Raw genomic sequence first — 18,535 nt, 5'->3', positions numbered from 1 at the left:
CCTTTCATTGTGCTTTTTTGTGACTTTAACGTTTCTGACCATTAAACAATTTGTGACAAAGGTAACTTGCGGAACTAAAAAATTTAATTTACGATGATTTTATTTACCAAAGAAAAAGCCTACCTAAACCAATGTAATTTAGTTGGAAAAAATACTCTTATTATATTAAATAATAATGAAATGCATTAACTTTGCTTAACCACTTTTTTTTTGTTGTACTCCTAGACACGCCCACTCCTGATAAAGGACTTACTGTATCTTGAAAGAGTTTGTCAGCAATGTTCAAGAGGTAGGGTGTGAGCTAGAGGAGAATGACTCAATGAGTATTGAGTAAGTTAGATAAAGGAATGCAGAATATCCTCAGAGAGCAAAGATAGAGAGGCGATTGGTGCAGTTTTCCATAGACTAATGGAAGTTGGGAACAGAGATGATCCTGTTCATCTTCCTCACCATCACAGTCATTCTACACAGCACCATCATGTGCTGCCTGGCAACACTCTCACCTACCAATACCTTGCAGTCACTGAGTTCCTTCAGGTTACGTCATCTACACAACATATAATTCACCTGTGTGTTCCTATCTCCACTTTTGTAAATTGCCCTGTGTTCCTGCCTCTTCTAGAAGGAAAGTTGAAAGGGAGACTTGGTGGTAAAATAAGTAAGTACAGAGTGTGTTCAGAGAAGAAGATCAGCTAAGAGGAAGTGGGACACTGAATAGAGTTGCAGGGAATACAGGGAGATTCAGCGAAAAATGAAGGTAGGAATGCTAAAGCCAAACAAAAGGCGCAGAGTGACTTGTATGACAGGTTGGACAGTTAGGAGGGAGAGAAGAATTCATACAGGCTGGTGAGGCAGAGAGACAAAGATGGGAGGGATGTTCAGCAGGTTAGGGGGATTAAGTATGAAGATGGAAATGTACAGACAACAAGTGTGAAAGAAATATAGAAGGATTACTTTGAAAAGTCGATGAAAGGGGAGAGTCATAGAGAATTTTAAAAAAAAAGGAGCAACCGCTGTGGATGAGGAAGTAACAAAGATTATTCAGGATGAAGTAGAGAAGGCTTTGCAAAATATGAAGAATTGAACGGTGGTAAGTCCTGATGACATACCTGTGGAAATATGGAAGTGTCTAGGAGAGACAGCAGTAGGGTTTCTGACTAGGCTGTATAATAAGATCTTAGAGAGCGAGACCTGAGGGATGGAGGACAAGTGTGCCAGTACATATTTTCAAGAACAAGGGAAATGTGCAGAATTCTGGCAACTACAGAGGAAAACAAGTTGAGTCGTATAATGAAGTTGTGGGCAAGAGTAGTGGATGCTAGACTGAGGTCAGAAATGAGCAACTGTGAGCAGCAGTATGGTTTTCTGTTTAGAAAAGTGCTACAGAGGTAGCATGTGCTTTGAGGATGTTGATGGAGAAGAACAAAGGTCAGGAGGAGCTGCGTTCGTTTTTGCAGATCTAGAGAAAAGAGAAAAGCTGTGGTATAAGGACGTCTGAAGTAGCAGAGAAGTATGTTAGAGTGACAGTGACTGAGGAGTTCAAGGTGGAAGTGCTTTCTCAAATAACTCTGGAAAAATGATGCTTAAACACATGTCAACTTTTCTACAACAAACTGGGTTAAACATGAGGATTTAAGAACATGTAATTAAGATATAGGAGGTGGTGATAATGCTCCATCTGGTTGCAAGTCGGCAGTTAAAGAAGAAGAAGAAGGAGGAAGTGGGATTGCATCAAGGATGGTCTCTGAGCCCCTTCTTATTTGCTGTTGTAACAGGTTGACAAATGAGGTTGGATGGGAATATCCGTGCATTATGATGTTTGCATTTGACATTGTGATCTGCGGCAAGAGCAGTGAAAAGATGCAGGATAATCTAGTGAGATTGAGATTTGCCCTAGAGAGGAGAGAAATGAAGGTTAGCCATACCAAGACAATATACATATGTGTGAATGTATTCAATTGAGTCCAGCTCCATCCAATTGGAATGGTGTAATCTGTCCTGACTCCTGAGCAAGCACAGTGTATTGATTTTAAATCAATATACAAGTGAATTAGTTTAAGATAACAGTTTTGAATTTATCTAAATGTTTGGCTCAATTTGAAATTACATAACTGAAATACTCCACTGAGAACAAACCAGTAATAGCTAAATAAAAGTTATAAAAATGGTTGAATTGTACTATCAGATTTTTTTTTTATAAATAAAGTGTTTACCATGAACATGAATTGTTAAAATAAAAAGCCAAAGGGCTCCTTGGTGATTCATTTGTATATTTGGGTTTACAGCAATGTTTTTATCCTTCCCTATAAAAAAAATTTTTTTTGTTTCTTTGGGTTTTTTTTGGTATAATTTCTTGCAACACTGTAGTTATTAATGTTTCATGTAAAAACAGTTTATATTGCAGACTTTGCATCAAAGCTTTTATGTTTAAAAATGTTTTTGTTGTAGGTTTGAAAAGAAAAAAGTTCAACTACGTTTAACATTGATTGTAAAAAATGACACATAGGAGAATATTTTTCTTGTTATTATCATTCAACCACTCTACCATAATATGGTTGTAATGAGAAAACAACAGATTAGCAATGCTTAGATCACAGGTACCACAAGAGTCAAGCAAAAAGCCCATCACGTCTTTTTAAAAATACATTTAAGTAGTAAACATAAAGATAGACATGTGTGGATTAATGAGGTTTACAAGGCAATGTTACTAAAAAGGAGATACAATGTGGCAGATAATAATCTAAAAAACTAAAAGAACATGAGGAGAATGGTGAGGACAGCAGAAGGGATCATCGGGGCTCCTCTCCCCTCCATTAAGAACATTTCATCCCAGCGCTGCGTGTCTCGAGCCCATAACATCATCAGAGACCCCTCACACCCCCACCATGGACTATTCTCCCTGCTGCCCTCTGGGGAAAAGGTTCCACAGCATCCACTGCAGATCCACCAAGGTTCCACAGCATCCACTGCAGATCCACCAGGTTCTCCAACAGCTTTTTCCCTGCTGCCATCAGACTGTTGAACTTTGATCTGGACTCTGCACCACATTTGCACATTTAGTTTGCACTACAAACATTGCTGAACTTTCATTATCCATTTGCCTTTTTTTTTTTTTGCATATAAAGAATGGACAAACGTTCTTCTGTATACTGTTCTTGCACACTGTTTTTCTCCTGTAGTGTTACATTCTGATCACTGCTGCACTTTATATTGTAATGCTGCCTTATTCCACCTGCAATCCCATTACACTGTCGTAAGCTGTATGCAACGAAATTTCGGTCTGTGTGCACTCTGTACATACAAAATAACAATAAAGTTGTCTAAGTCTAAAAAATAAGAAATGAAAAAAAAATAAAAAACAGCAACTGCTAACATGACTTCCAAAATGCCAATTAAGGTCAATTAAATGTCTTCTAACAAAATATAAGTATTTGTTCATAGTATTGTGCGACTGCAGAGCTTGTGTTGAGCCTGGTGTGAAGTAGGGGGAGCCTGTGAGGGATTGGTCAAAGCAGTCACAGGATGATGGGAAGTACAGAGAAAAAAATAGACTGAAACCGTTTCTGCCATTCAGGAGAGCAGCTGCAGCTTCTGTGAGATTTGAACTATACAATTATGGTAAGTGGTTATGTTTCCTGGCGAACCAGCTACTTCCGTTTTCGCTTCTGCGCACTGAGACGAAACAAGAAGTTTTTGGGAGTTTTCCTGAAAAGTGACATCGAAGATTGTTTAGCGTTAGCCTGCTAGCCTAGCACTAGTTCCACCCTCTTTGCCTTGGAACTGCGTCACGTAGGCGGCAATAATACAATCTACTTCCGGTGGGTGTAAAAAAATAAACTTCACCTAGAACCAATTTAAAGTCCCAGGCTTTAAGACTGTTGTTTATATTTGCCACATTGTTATACTTTGTATAGTTGGATTTTTCATAGTTGAGTTTTAAATCTAAATGCTTTGATAATACTACATTAGTCATATATCATTTTTGATTAAAGCAACTTAAATTCGGGCCAATTTTAAGCATACTTGATAATCAGTGAATGATTCTTTTGGGTTCAGGGCTCCCATGTAGTCCGTAAAAGTATGGTAATTGACTTGAGTATTGTTCTAGATTAGGGTAAACACGAAATATTGGTGGCAGTTAGGAGTATATTTATATCCAGGCTTTTCCAAGCCCTTTTCTCTTAAAGTGGTATCCAACGATCCTCTTCTTTAATCCGTTTTTTAAATTATTATTATGACTATTAGTAATGATCATAGTAATAATAATTATTATTTTATATATATAATATATATATATATATATATATTATATATATATATAATTTTTATTTTTTATTTTTTTTATTTTTTATTTTATTTTTTTTTTTATTTTTTTGCGGGATCTGTATTTAAAGGCTTACCCACTGTTGACATACATTTCTGCCATAAAGTTAAAAAACTGGGCCAAAAATAACAGAACACTCTGAATTCTTCAGCCTGAAAAAAAGAAATGTCGACATGGGAAACGTGTGAAAGTACCACTGCGTTGTGTCATGACCGTCTGCCAAATGCTTTTATTTTGAAGTTGAGCAGGTCGCGTTTCCTGCCTCAGTGTGTGACTAGCTTCCCGCAGCAGCTCGCAGCGCTGGCCGGGTTTTAACACGTCTGGCGGCTGGGAGCAGCCTTAACGCTAGCTGCCCTGCTTATCGCGATGATGAGCAATGTTTCCCTCCGGCTGTTCGGCGGCGTGTCGTGACAGCTCGATGCCCCGCGCTGTCTGCCCATATTCCCCTTTCACTGTCCCGACGTGAGAGGCATTCCTAGTCAGATAGCAGAGATTAATTCCCCTGCCATCTCCTGGTTGAATTAGCAGCCTCACTGACCACAGCGATCTGGAGAGCCTAAAGGAATGTGAACTAAACATTAACAAAAGATGTGGTCTCCTGTCTGTTGCAAATGCCCGTAGCAGGTTTTTCTTTGCAGACCCAACCCACAGACGCAGCAATCTCACGTTAATCTGTAAAGAGCCCTCCAAGAGCTCAGTGAAATCCGGACTCCCATCGGCCATCTGTTCGGGAAGGTGCAATCAAAGATCTGCAGAGACTCTTCAAGAGATTTTTAATTATGTTTTTTTTTTTTTGGGGATGTAGTTATGTAATGCCGTGCGCGTGGACGTGACAGAGACCAACAATATCCTGTTCAGGCTGGATTGTTTTCCTCTCTGGATGAAATCCTCTGGTTTCAGATCAGTCAGATTGGACTGTTGTTGAAAGCAGCATTAGCACTGTTGCTGTTTCTAAAAAAAAGAAAAGAAAAAAATCTGGGTTGCTGCTATTGCATGTATTCATGGTTTAGCTAGAAATAGATTGTGTTTTGTTTAACACCATTATGATGAACATACTAGTTTTGAGAAGGTTTACGCTTGTGGAATATTGTCACAAACATTATTCCTACTGTTGGAGAAAATAATATACCACTCTGATTTATTTAAATATATACATTTAAGGAAAAATAAAATATAACTTAAAAAATACATTTTTAAGCTTCTAATGTGTGAAATATTGCACGTTTTTTAGCCGTTTTGCTTTTTTGGAGAGTAACACATTTGAATCAAACTGATGTTAGCTGGCTAATTATCTGCTCAGGTAGAGCCTGCAGTCACAGCTGACATAGTTTTGAAACAAACTTGCCTTACTAGGTGACCTTGGTGGTGCCCCTTTAGTTTTCTCATCATGGATGTCTGTTTTTTTTTTGTCTCCCAAACCTAAGTATTTCGTGTTTGTATGAGGAAACATTGTAGCAGCCCTCTTTCAGCAAGCTGACCAACAGTGTGCAGCAACAAGTGGTAGAGGCGGACAGTGATGCATTACTATGTGCTCCTTACAGCTGAAGAAAACCCCTGCATGTTATCTGACTTTTTATTAAAAGTATTTTAAACGATAGAAACGGAGTGATGGGAAATCTGAGCAGTTTTGAAACAAAGACCTTTTCCAAAACTCACTGATCACAAATATAGAGGAATGCAGACTTTATCTGTAAAAGAGCAGAATTATTTTCTTTATTGTGTCAGTTTATATAATTAAAGCTGCAATTAAACTGAAAATGGAATACAAATTAGTTAGGCCCGTATATTAGCTTCTCTGTTGTTTAACGGTATGGAAAATACCTTATAACAATCGGTCCTCTCCATCAACAATGTCTTAGTCACATTTTTCTCCTCTCAAACAGGTACGGTCTGGAACTACTTCAGTTCAGAGTGTAGCCCGTGTTTACTTCCTGGTTTCCCAGGGATTTCCAACACAGAGTGCAGCATTTGGTATTTTATTTTGGCAAAAGAGCAGCAGCCTGCAAACATGGAAGCCAGAAAGAGAACCGGACCAGAAATATAACAGAATACAACATCATATACCTATACTGTGTTCAGAAGGGTTTCACGCCGTTAAAAACGCCATAATAGATTGTCGTGATTGGCTGTTGTACTGATTTGAGCCACAAAGTGTCAGGATTACTTATAGCTCCTTTAAATAAACGTGGATGAAGCTGGTGGAAAATCTGTTAACAGTTCAGTACGATGAGAGGGTGCTGTGTCTCGTTTATTTTATGTGACTGTTTGCCCTGAGGGCAGAAGTCAGAGGGACAATGGGTGGATGTGAGAACGTACTTCCTGTTGCACATGCAGCACATCTGTTTATATGGAGCCCAACACTCCATGGGGGGGGGGCTTACACGCGTCTACAGTCCATAGCAGCTGATGGACTCATTTTCAAGTCAAAGTTGGACAGCAGACTACAACACTGTGAAATAATTTAGTTATAAAATTGTGCAATAAGAGTGGATTTCTAAACAGTTTGTAAATAAACATTTGCAAGTGAGAGACAGTATAAAGGATTCTCATCAGATCAGAAACCTGTGTAACCAGAAGTGTGTTTGTAACTGGTGCAGATGTTTTGTTGATTTTTCAACAGGGGATGATGGTCCATACAGCTTTCAGAGAGAAGCTGTTTCTAAGTCTGTTAGTTAGAGGCTCCCACCGAATACCTTTAGCCAAAGCGTGGGTCAGCGGTCGCCGTAAGTCCTGTCCGAATAGTGCAGTCAGTAAGGAAGGAGGTAGGAAACGGAGCCTGCATGCTTCCACCTGTGGCTAGTTTAGCCTAGGAACCCCGTGACGTCCCTTACAGGCGCTAAGGAGCCTTAACGGGGCCATGACAGCAAATTTCGTTTTTCTGAGGTTTGAGGGTACAATATGATCTGTTTTGCATCGATGAGGCCGTGTGAATGTCAGAAGTGAATACCAAAGGACCTGCTCAGGGGCAGTCAGCTTTGTTGCTTTGCTCCAAAACGGTCAGATCAGAAAACAGTTAGTAGGTTGTCTTTCTACGTAATTCATATTCTCCAATCAGAGCACACCAAGAAAACAGCCCCTCTCACTTCCAGCCCTACTGTAGGTCAGTCTGTCTCTTGGTCTGAATCCTGCCTTTAGCAGGGACTCAAGGTAGTAACATCGTTACTAAAGGAATGAATTAACGAGAGCATCGTTATTGCTCTCGTTATGGGTTCGTATTTTTGCTAACATCAGCAATTACATCTTTGATCCCTGGGCCTACTATTGAGCAACTGCTCCCCTACACTTTTCCATTGAAAAGATGAAATAAACCTACTTTCAAAACAACAACAGACTTGACGCTATGAACATTAATGTCCCTCGTTTTTCTTTGCTCGCATTCTCTGCTTCTATTATAAGACCGAGGAATGAATTTTGTAGTTTGCTTCAAGCAGACTTCAATTTTTTTTTTTTTGACTTTTAGATATTACTGAGACATGGCTGGCTTATTTTTTACTATGTTTGTTATTTGAAACCTTTGAATCTGTTGACACACCCCCCCCCCCCTGTTCTCATCAGAGTGAGTCACTGGTCGTGTGTGATGTGGATGAAGATCTGGTGAAGAAGCTGAAGGAGTTCCGCTTCCGGAAGGAAACCAATAATGCGGCCATCATCAGTGAGTCTCTCACATTGTTGTGCTACACGTTTGTTGTTAACGGGTTATGTCTTCAGAATCTCTTGGGTCAAATCGCAGGAATCCTCTCCACACTCACCCTTTAAATATCGAACATGGCCAACCCCTTTTGTACAATCTTGTAGAGATTTAATAATGGGGGGGGGAGGGGAGGAAGAAAGAACACCCACTTTTTTTAATTTCAGGGATTCACTAATCAGGACATAATAAAAATGGGGCCAGTTCTAAAATTCTTCAAATCTAACCTCAAGTGAACAAAACCGACAACAGATTTGACACTCTCGTTGATTAAAGAACGTAAAGATGAAGTCCAAACAGACAGCCTGTGTGTGAAAATCTAAACTGCACCCTTGATTGGTTTGACAGGACATAGCTACCTGGTGCTGCTAATGAATGGACCCAATTAACCTAATTACCAGCGAGTGCTGCCACCTCAGTTTGCTGGTTGGGATGTGCCTTAACAATGGCCCAAAGCAGAAAGATAACAACAGTGAAATTAGAGAAGAACTTATTGTTGCCCATCACCATCCTAGTGGAAAACAACTTGGATAGCTGTCTGTCTTCCTAGGAATGGACATCGCAGCAAATCCACCCTAAGCTCCCATGGTGCAAGGGTCAGAGAAATTAATAAAAACCCAAGACACTCTAAAGGCCTCAGTTAAATGTTAATGATTATACAGTTAGAAAAAAAACTGAACTTCTCTTAAAAGAATATGACAGCATGACTTAGGCTTCCTTAATGAGCCGCAAGACTTCTCGGATCAATGTCCTTTTTATAGATTAGACCAAAGTGGAGACATCTAGCCCTAATGCACAGTGGCACATTTAGAGAAAAGGGAACCCATCATATCAGCACAAACACCTCTTGGTAGCCGTTAACCACGGCGGAGGTCTCCAGGTGCTTACACTCATCTAGTCAAAGTCCAGACCTAGGCCTGATTTAAAATGCTGCGCTGGGACCTTTAACAAGTGTCTGCAAACCTCGATGAACCAAAGCGATAGTGTAAAAAAAATAGGAACAAAATTCCTGGACATTAATGTCGAAAAGACAGATTTAAACACAGAAAACGACTTTATTTCTGCTTGAGATGTTTCTACAAGCTTTTCTGTCATGGGTTGTTCCTACGTCATTCCGCAGAGATAAGCTTTTCATTTTTGGACTTGCATGAATAATATGTAAGGCCATACGTTTTTAAGATGTTTTTTTTTTTTTAAACTTGACGTTTAGGTAATCTTAGAACCTCGTAAATACTGGATTATATTTGGGCGAGATGTAAAACCTGAGACTAGAAACAAAACGGTCCCACGGCTGTAATTTTATGATCCGGACGTGACGCCCAACGCTCCTCTGATGGGGGGAACCTAGTCTAAACTCCTGATTTTCATTACTTGTTTGATGTCAAACTTGGTCGTGCTGAATTTCTTGAAGTGTAACTTAAAATGTAATTTGGTAAAAAGAAGTTTAACCTATATATATATATATATATATATATATATATATATATATATATATATATATAGGTTAAACTTCTTTTTACCAAATTACATTTTAAGTTACATATATATATATATATATATATATATATATATATATATATATATATATATATATATATATATATATATATATATATATATATCAGAAGGCTTCCGTGTGCCTGGTGGCCGTGGTGATACTGTGAGTCATGTGTAAAAGCAGCGGAGTGGAGAACTGTAAAGATGAAAGCGGCACAAGTTTCCCCCTCCACCCTGTCAGAACGTCGCCGCCGCTGAACGGGATCGGTCGCGTGTTCGCGTGACAGGGAGCGTGACTCAACGTCAGCACACCACATACAGGCGGAGAGGAATATGGCTGCTGGAATCTATCCCTCTGAAGCGCACAGTTGTCACGCCAGTGGCTTCACTTAATAACCGGGTTGTTTTTTGTGTCTTTCAGTGAAGATTGATAAAGACAAGCAGCTCGTTATTCTTGATGAAGAGTATGAGGCAAGTTATCGTTTTCTTTAAAAAAAAAAAAAAAACCTGTCTTTAAATGACTCCTTTAATCTTGTTCTGATGATCAAATGTTTCTCTTAGAATATATCACCTGACGAGCTAAAGGACGAACTGCCTGAGAGACAACCCAGATATCCTTTCAACTGATGAAATCTCAATATTCATTTTGGCTCTATTAAATGGTAAATACACATTAGTTATTTCCTTGGAGTGTGATGTACCGTCCTTAGCACATGGAACGTTCCTCGTCTACAGTTATAAGTATCAACACGATGACGGACGCGTGTCCTATCCTCTCTGCTTCATCTTCTCCAGTCCAGCGGGTAAGGCTAATTCCTAAGCCGTAGTCCCTGGGGTTGGTGTCCTGCAACTTTAAAATCTGGATCTGCTTCAACACAACCGAATCAAAGCCGTTAGCATGGCTCTAGACCAGGGGTGTCAAACTCATTTTGGTTTAGGGGCCGCATACAATTTAATCTGATCTCAAGAGGGCCACACGAGTAAACTCATTGCAAGATTAAATAGAACTAATAAATGTGGACTTGTTGATTTTTATATTAAATTAATTTCACTTTTACACAATGTATAATGAATAACCTCAGCGTTTTTAAGAAAAGTATGTGCAATTTCAACAATACTTTTACTCAGTTAAACATTTACTTGTGCATTATGCATAAGAACCGATCACAGTGATTGTACAATGTTGAAAAAGATTTATTCACATTTTTTGGAACTTAAAAACACTGTCCTGCATGAAAAAATACATGAAACCGATAAATATTAAGAAATGATTTAAAATTTTCCACACCTGAAGCTTAATCTGATAATTAAAACACAGCGCCCCCGCGGACAATATAGGAACTGCAGATTTTCAATTAAACGAAGTACATGTTTTTTTTCAATAATTGTTTTATCAATCGTCGGGCCAGGGATGCAGGACACCGGCCTCCAAGGACTGAAATTCTAAGGCCCTAGAAGCGTACATTTAGAGGTTTTATTTATTTTCCACGTGTTCATCTATTTGTGGTTGGCAGGGTGTAGACCGGAGCAACAGATGATGTACGCTGGAAGCAAAAACAAGCTGGTGCAAACGGGGGAAATGACCAAGGTTGGTGAATGTTTTTGTGAGTGAAACTGAAGCGTGAGGCTAGCATCTGCTGATCTCAAACAATAGGCTATTTGGTAACAAGCTGAACTCTCCTTGTTACGGGACCACAGGCTGATAAGTTTGTCTAGTCGCAAGCAGAACAAAAATGAAAACGTCTTCCGATGTCCGTCAGTAATTTAATTCATGAGTTATTTTAGGCCGTGTTTTACTTTGACTGTGCATTCAACCCGATGCTTTTCTTGGCACGCCGTAGTCCAGCCTCTGCCGTCTGGTTCCAGCTGAAAGATCTTGATGGGTAAACGAATTCAGGAATGTGACACTGAAGGCACCGAATGAGAGTGTTTCAAATCTGGCTTGGTTGTGCCGGTGTCCGTTTAGCGAATGAACACCAGCAAATATTGTCTGGGCTGATATCCATGGGCAGGTAAGTAGATGAGTTATGTCCTTCTCAGACCAGTCAGGGCTGTCGTTAGTGAAAATTATCCTTCTGTGTTTTCCGGTTTTGGAGAATCCACATCTAGTAAACTGAACAAAGCAACTTCGGCTCAGCGTCCTCGTAGCAAAGCGCCTCGGGTTGAGCAGCCTCTGAATGAAGCGGCTTGGGCTCAGCAGCCTTAAAACAAAGGATGTTTAGTCTTAGTATGATGCTATTAGATATTTTTATCTTGTTCCGCATCAGCTTTTTAAGTTTTGAGGACCTTGGTCTGGGTTAAAGAAACGTGTGGGCTGTTGCTTTTCACAAAGGCCAAAAAAAGATCGTCAACAACATGTTTTTTTTTTGTCAGAAATATGTTCGGCTTCAGCTGGCACCATTAAAAAAGAGCCTTTTTATTTTGTTTTGTGAAGTTACTTCAAGTGCTAATCTTGACTCATGGCTCCAGAGCGCCCCCTACTGCTCAGGAAATGATACGCCGTTAAACATTTACATTTCACTTTGATTTGCCATAGTAACCTTTTGGCCCTAGAAGTGTTTAAGTTATTTTTGCCAGCATTTCAGCACATGTTATATGTTAAATTGCACCATTATATTTCTGAAGGAGCCCAAGGAACCAAACCAAAGGCCTTGAGAGCTCTCCTTTTGCCTACAAAGTGGTTGTTTGTTGTATATTGAGGGCCCGTTGCAGCTTTGCCTCTCTCTGTAACCCGCATGCACATCACTCTCACAAATAACAACAAAGATGGCGTCGTCCGGTGTTGCGGCTTTACGGCCGTCAGCAGCATCCTCTGACTCTGTTTACTTCATGTTAGCTGTCTGATCTGCGCGTGCCCGGTGTTTTTTGCATGTTTCGTTAGCAGTGTCACGGCGCCTCCGATGGGCCCAGCATACCTACTACAGGCTTTTCAGCTCTGCAGCATCCTCCCGTGTGGTCGCGTAATTTTTTCTTAATCGTTTCTGAAAATGCACCATGTTCAACAACGTGTGTTGCAGTCTTCAACTATGCCACTAGATGTCACTAAATCTTTAGCCCAGCTTCTGGTCCTGTTTATAAGTAGGGAAACGCAATGACTTATTCTTGTTGATGAAATGTTTTTTCTTTCACTTGAGTATTTGATCATACCATTTGTTTCAAGATTAACTGCTATTTTTTTTTTTTTTATCAATTTATACCCAAATTCTAAAGCTTGCATGTTATTAGAAGCTCGACTCTGGTACTACAAAACGCCCGAGTTAATGGCTTTAATCTTGTTTCCATCTTGTCTCAACCTCAGAAGCAAGATGTTTGTTGTTGTTGTTATTTATTTATTTTTAGAAAAAAGACTGTATCCCTTTTACTCTGCAGCAATTATAGAGGATGCAGGATGTTCAATAGCCACCTTTTGGTCTTAATTTTAACTTCTTCTTTTTTTTTTGATTTTCTTACAGGTGTTTGAGATCAGAAACACAGAAGACCTAACAGAAGAATGGCTTAGAGAGAAACTTGGTTTCTTTCGCTAAAGTCGCCTCATCCAGAGGTTTTGGGATGAGGGGAGGGTCCTGACTGCACAACCCGCATCATCTTTCAAGAAGAACACACTACGGATGTTACCTTCCTGTCTGGGTGGACCTGATTTAAATAGTCTTTGCAAATATTATGACGTTGAAGGCTAAATTGGTGGGGCTGGGGATGCTTTTATTACAATTGAGCGTGTGCCAGAAGGTTCAGACAATCACAAGAGTTTGAGTACTTCAAGCTCTTGTTTGATTGTCAACAATCGCGGCACTATCTAAACCTCGTCCATCTGGCTGCCTTTGTCTGCAAGTGCTATTTGACTCAGGCCTACTTTTGCCTCCCATACCATCTCTCCATGTGCCAGTGATGTGTCTGTACTGAAATAACACTCCCATTGTTCTTAAAAGTGAACAGAAATGAAAACTCAGCCTCTCCGAAGCATGTTCATGCAGGAGAAGCTGGCGTCTCCATGGCAACAGTTTGTTTCCTTAAGAGGTTTACGCTCAACTTTCTCTGTACCTGACCCTCCTCGTTTGATCTGTTTCTACCTTTATTATTTTTTCATGGTTTTTGAAAGTCTTCTTGTCTGATCTTTTATTATTATTATTGTTTCTGGTGTGTTTTAAATTAGATTTATGTCGAACTTAGAGCATTATTTGGTTTCTTCCTACCCGATCTTTTGAATAGTTGTAGCTAGAATCCAGAAAACACTACTGAGGTCCTCCAGTATCCAGCCAAGGGGATTTAAATGATGAGGTGCATACGGTAGTTACTTCCCCAGAAGACGCAAACAATAATACTCGCGTGTAGCGAGGTAAACTAAGCACATTAATTAACAAGAAACTGTGGCTGCAAGTCGTCGGCGCCTTGCCAAAGTCTTCACACCTATTGAGCTTTTTCACATTTTGTCACGTTATAAACGCCGTTTCTTCAAAAATGTTCTCAAACAAACCTTTGAGGGCTTCACAGAACAGCTGTAATTACTCTGAGAGTAAGCAACACAGGGCTATTTACTCATGAAGGGACCATGAAAGATTTGTAAAAGCGGAATTGATACACATGCACGCCAAACTTTTCACATTTCACTAGATTTTTTTTATTGAAAAACCATGTATTGTGCTCCTTCTGCTGCTCAATTCTGCTCTTCTTCATTGGTCTATTACAGGGGTGTGCAACCTGCAGCTGCGGAGCCACATGTGACCCATAAGGTCCTCCACTGTGGCTTTTAAGATGATAGACATTTCAGCAATGTCTACAAATGTAGACGTAATATTCAGGCTCTTATCTGCACACAATGTCTACAGGAGAATGATACCAACGGTACATGGAGTATTTTGAAATGCTTTATTTTTGGTTATCAGTCTCCAGAATTTCTTTTTCTCACTCTTCTAAAAAAATATATATGGAACGTTCTTTTAAAAACAGGAATTATTTTATTCCTTATAATAAACCATGTAAAGAGTGGAAGTGATTCTTTCTGGAAAAACAAATAGATCTTATACAGTAGGTGCCCATGAAACTTGAGTTATTTTTATTGTAATTTGGGTTGTGCTGCTCTAGAGGAATTTTATTTAGTAGGAGCAAGAGCAAAAGAGGCTAGACCCCTGGCCTATCACACAGTGAAATAAATTGCAGTCTGTGGTTATAATGTTACATGATACGGAAAAGCTCAAAGGTTCACTTTTGCAGAGTACCGCAGCCTTGTTGGTTTGACAATAAATGATTTTCATTCCTGCTTAAAGAAAACAATCATGAATTATGAGTAATGTCTTTGACCGGCGTTATTTGTTACACGGTTATAACCAGGGTGCAACATTTTCAGAAACATTCCAAACACAAAAACCTTCTTTCTTCCAACAAAACTCTAGCGACCACGATGGTTATAACAACAGTGTACACAGGGTGGTCATGTCTGCCCCCGTTTTTAAATCTTTCTGGGTTATCGTCTTTTTATGGGGAGATCGTCGGCTATTATTGTGCGTTAGAACTCCTATTGTTATACTGAATGTTGACTAATTCTCATGTAAAGCCGCTTTTTTTTTTTTTTTTGCTTTGTATTTGATGCAGCCTTAGGAGTAATGGTGCAACTCTTCAGAATGATGTTTGTGCTTCTTATTTTGGATGTGATGGCTTCCTCATATTGACATTTTTAGTAATAAGACATGTATTTCAAGTCCTGCAGGGATGGGCGAGGAAAATCCTGGTTAGTGGGTGGCTCAGGATGATTTCTGATTCTTATTAAAAGCGTACCAGCTCGGTATATTGGTCAGATTCTTGGGGTGGGCACATAGGAGCTCCACGTTTCTCAGTGTCATCTCTTAGCAGTTTGATCTGTTCCCTTTTAATGAAAAGGGGAGGGTAAAAAAACCCGCCCTGTCTTCATTTCTTTTCATCTTCTGTGTATATTTGCAAATTCTAAGTGAACGTTGGATAAGTGACTAAAACAAAAGGAAAATTCTTCAAATTTTTAACTCAAATTCTACTTTCTCCTGCTTATGATAAATAAGATACTCGGAGCATGCTGACAGACATGAACTGCACCTGTAGAGGGTAGCCATGCTCGCATAGCAGGACGTGGGTTGTTCCAATTAAAGCTCTAATCACACATTCATCTCTCTACTGATAACATTCGACCTAAGAGTTACACTGCCTGCATCGTGTTAGCCTGTGTAATGAAGCTACAAGTGAGAATAAGAGTAAAGTTTACTGTAGGACTTATCCTTTTACCTACCAACACTACATTTCGTCAAAAAGTCTTAAACCTATGGAATATACCGAGGATCATCCAGTGAGGGCGTTGTAGGATATCTCTTAAATGTGCAATGTGCTGCTTTTCACGCGAATAAATGAGCACGGAAAACCTTTCCAAATCCTCCATTGTCGGAAATGTGGACGGCTACTGTAAAACGAGTGTTTTCTGTGCTGAATGTAAACCGTTTCCACCGAGCTGTTTCCTAACATCGGAAAGTGGTTTTCTCTTTGAAACAGAAGCAACCTGAGCCATTTCTACGAAGCAGTAACTTCAGGCTCAGCAGGTTGTTTTGTTTCCTTCACGACGGACAGCTCTTCAGATACAAACTCCCATCTATTTAGTATGACTTGAAAGCCTTTGCCGACTTTCAGAGTTGATAAACCCCATCGTAGTGCAGGCCTCTGGTTTGAGCTGTATTTTTTATCTGAGGTATTTGCAAACATGCTGTTTCTTCACGGTGAAATTAAATGTAAGTTAACTGCTGCTGCGTAACAAAATCAACCTGTTTTGGTTTCGAGCCTCGCATCTGGTTATATCCTGTGGATTCCTGATCTGCTGTGCATTTAAATTGTTGTAAAGCTGGCCTTTTTAATCATTTACTTTAACCTGCGAATGTGTAGTTTAGCTCAATAAGTGTCCTCTCGGGTCAAATGCCTATTATATTTTCTGTCCTTTTTACTAAAAATGTAAACATCTACGATTACCAGCTGTCTCCTGACATCAGTGAAACTTGACATATTTGTACCTGTGTCTGTCCTGTTGTCCAAATAAACTGACAATGATGTCTACTCTGCTTTCCGGAGACTATTTCGTGTCTAGAAATGTTTGTTTTTCAGCAGCAGGGACCGGGAAAAAGTGGTACGGGTCGAGGGAAAAATGGGATACTCTGGAGCAAAACCTGTCTGCCTTTGATTTGAGACTGGGATGGAGGATCACCTTCCAGCAGGACATTGACCTGAAGCATACTGCTAAAGCAACACTTGAGTGCTTTAGGAGGGCACATTTAAATGTGTTGGAATGGCCTAGTCAAAGTCCAGAGCTCAATCCAATTGAGAACCTGTGGTTAGACTTGAAATCACTGTTTGCAAGCAAAAAGCCTCAAATATGAAGGAGCTGGAACAATTTACCCTGGAGGAATGGACAAGAATCCCAGAGGCAAGATGTGGCGAGCTCACAGATACTGATCCAAAGCCACTTGCCACTGTTATTTTCACAAAGGGGGGTGGGGTGAACAGTTAAATATAACAAGACAAGTTTATTTGTAGCACATGTCAGTAAAAAAAAAAGACAATTCAACATGCAGTCTTGTGGCAGTTTGCTCCAGATACATGCTGACGTTTTCTGTTATGATCCCTAAAAGAAATGGTGCAAACGCTCAAATGATTCATTTTAATTCCAGGTTGTGAGACAACAAAAACGTGAAAATTACAAACAGAGGGGATTCAACTGCAAAGGTATTTTAAAAAACACCCACGCCCCAACACTGCTTTTCTGCTTGAGATATACAACCCACAGTCTGGGGGTAGAGGGTTGAATACACCAAATTTGAATTTCACAGTATATATGCATGTATGTGTGTATGCCATCTTTTCTCTTTCATGCCCATCCTCCCTTTTCTTATAATTTAATCTCCTCTAATCCTTGGATCTTCCTGCATTCGTCCTGCAAATGCATCTTTTTGTAACACAGAGGATCATCTGCCTTTGACTCACACCAACATACTAATTTTGCCAAACCGAAAGCATTTTGAGCAGTTCTTTCTTGCTTTTCCAAGTTATATTTTAACAGTTGTTGTTACACTGACTTCTGCTTCTTATGAAAATGTTATGCTTCTTCTTATCTGCTGGCAGTTCTTTTTGGCTTTTTAAAGTGTCTGCCCATCTTTACATAATAACAGTTGTATTATATTACATGTAATATAATATATGTATTATATTACATATATTGCAGTTTTCTGCTAGATTTCTTCAAAATCTTCATCAGTTTTCATGTGGAAAATTTATCTTACAGTAGTCACATTGCATCTTCACAAAAAACACAATTGTCGTCTTTTAAACTCCGGAACAAAAAGCTGAAAAATGATGGTATTTGAAGTTAAAAATGTGTATAAACCCTATTTTTTTACGATTGACTATCTGGGAGGCTACAGGCTATGCATATGATGCGGCAAAGATGCGGGAAAAGGCGATCTGGATACATAAATCTAAATCTGGCAGAAAACTAAACACACCATCCCACTGGTAAAACATGGTGGTGGCAGCATAAAACTCTGGGGGGTGGGGGGGGGGGGGGCTTTCTTCAGCAAGGACAAGAAAACTGGGTGGAGCTAAACGTCTTGCACAAAAACCTGATGGAGGCAACAGATGAGTTGAGACTGGGGCAGGTAGGGAGATTCACTTGTGAAAAAAATCACAATAAAACAAATTAAGGTTTTGTAGATAAAAGATAACAAGATCTGGGAAAGTACTGTAAGAATTGTATATCTGTAATTAGATACTATATGGAATTTAAATTGGCCATTTAAGCTGACATTTGGATGAATTTATTGTTGATTTAGTATTTTAAATGATAAACGTATTTTTCTGGTTCTACTAAAATGGATTTTAGGCTATGTAACATTTCTATTTTGTCATTATAACCGAGAAGAGATCAGTGCAATAAGGGAATCCTGGTTATTGGCATTGTGTTTATTAAGTGTACTGTTTCAGCACAGCCCTACATAATAATAATGTAACCTTTGTAATGTAATGTAAGT

General features: G+C 39.4%; 1 protein-coding gene across 1 annotated transcript; it reads left to right on the top strand.

The window, feature by feature from the left end:
• The first annotated feature begins 3,498 nt into the window (after positions 1-3,498).
• On the top strand, positions 3,499-16,568 carry LOC105932902 (glia maturation factor, beta). Its single transcript, XM_036150598.1, has 7 exons — positions 3,499-3,618; positions 7,880-7,976; positions 9,931-9,980; positions 10,071-10,120; positions 10,230-10,312; positions 11,024-11,097; positions 12,962-16,568. The coding sequence occupies exons 1-7, from the start codon at positions 3,616-3,618 to the stop codon at positions 13,031-13,033; spliced, it is 429 nt and encodes a 142-aa protein (XP_036006491.1). The 5' UTR covers positions 3,499-3,615; the 3' UTR covers positions 13,034-16,568.
• The last annotated feature ends 1,967 nt before the right edge of the window (positions 16,569-18,535 follow it).

Source organism: Fundulus heteroclitus, chromosome 19 (assembly GCF_011125445.2).
Source record: "Fundulus heteroclitus isolate FHET01 chromosome 19, MU-UCD_Fhet_4.1, whole genome shotgun sequence".
Taxonomy (NCBI): Eukaryota; Metazoa; Chordata; class Actinopteri; order Cyprinodontiformes; family Fundulidae; genus Fundulus; species Fundulus heteroclitus.
Note: the sequence above shows the minus strand (reverse complement) of the source record. Positions and strands in the feature narration are given on the sequence as shown.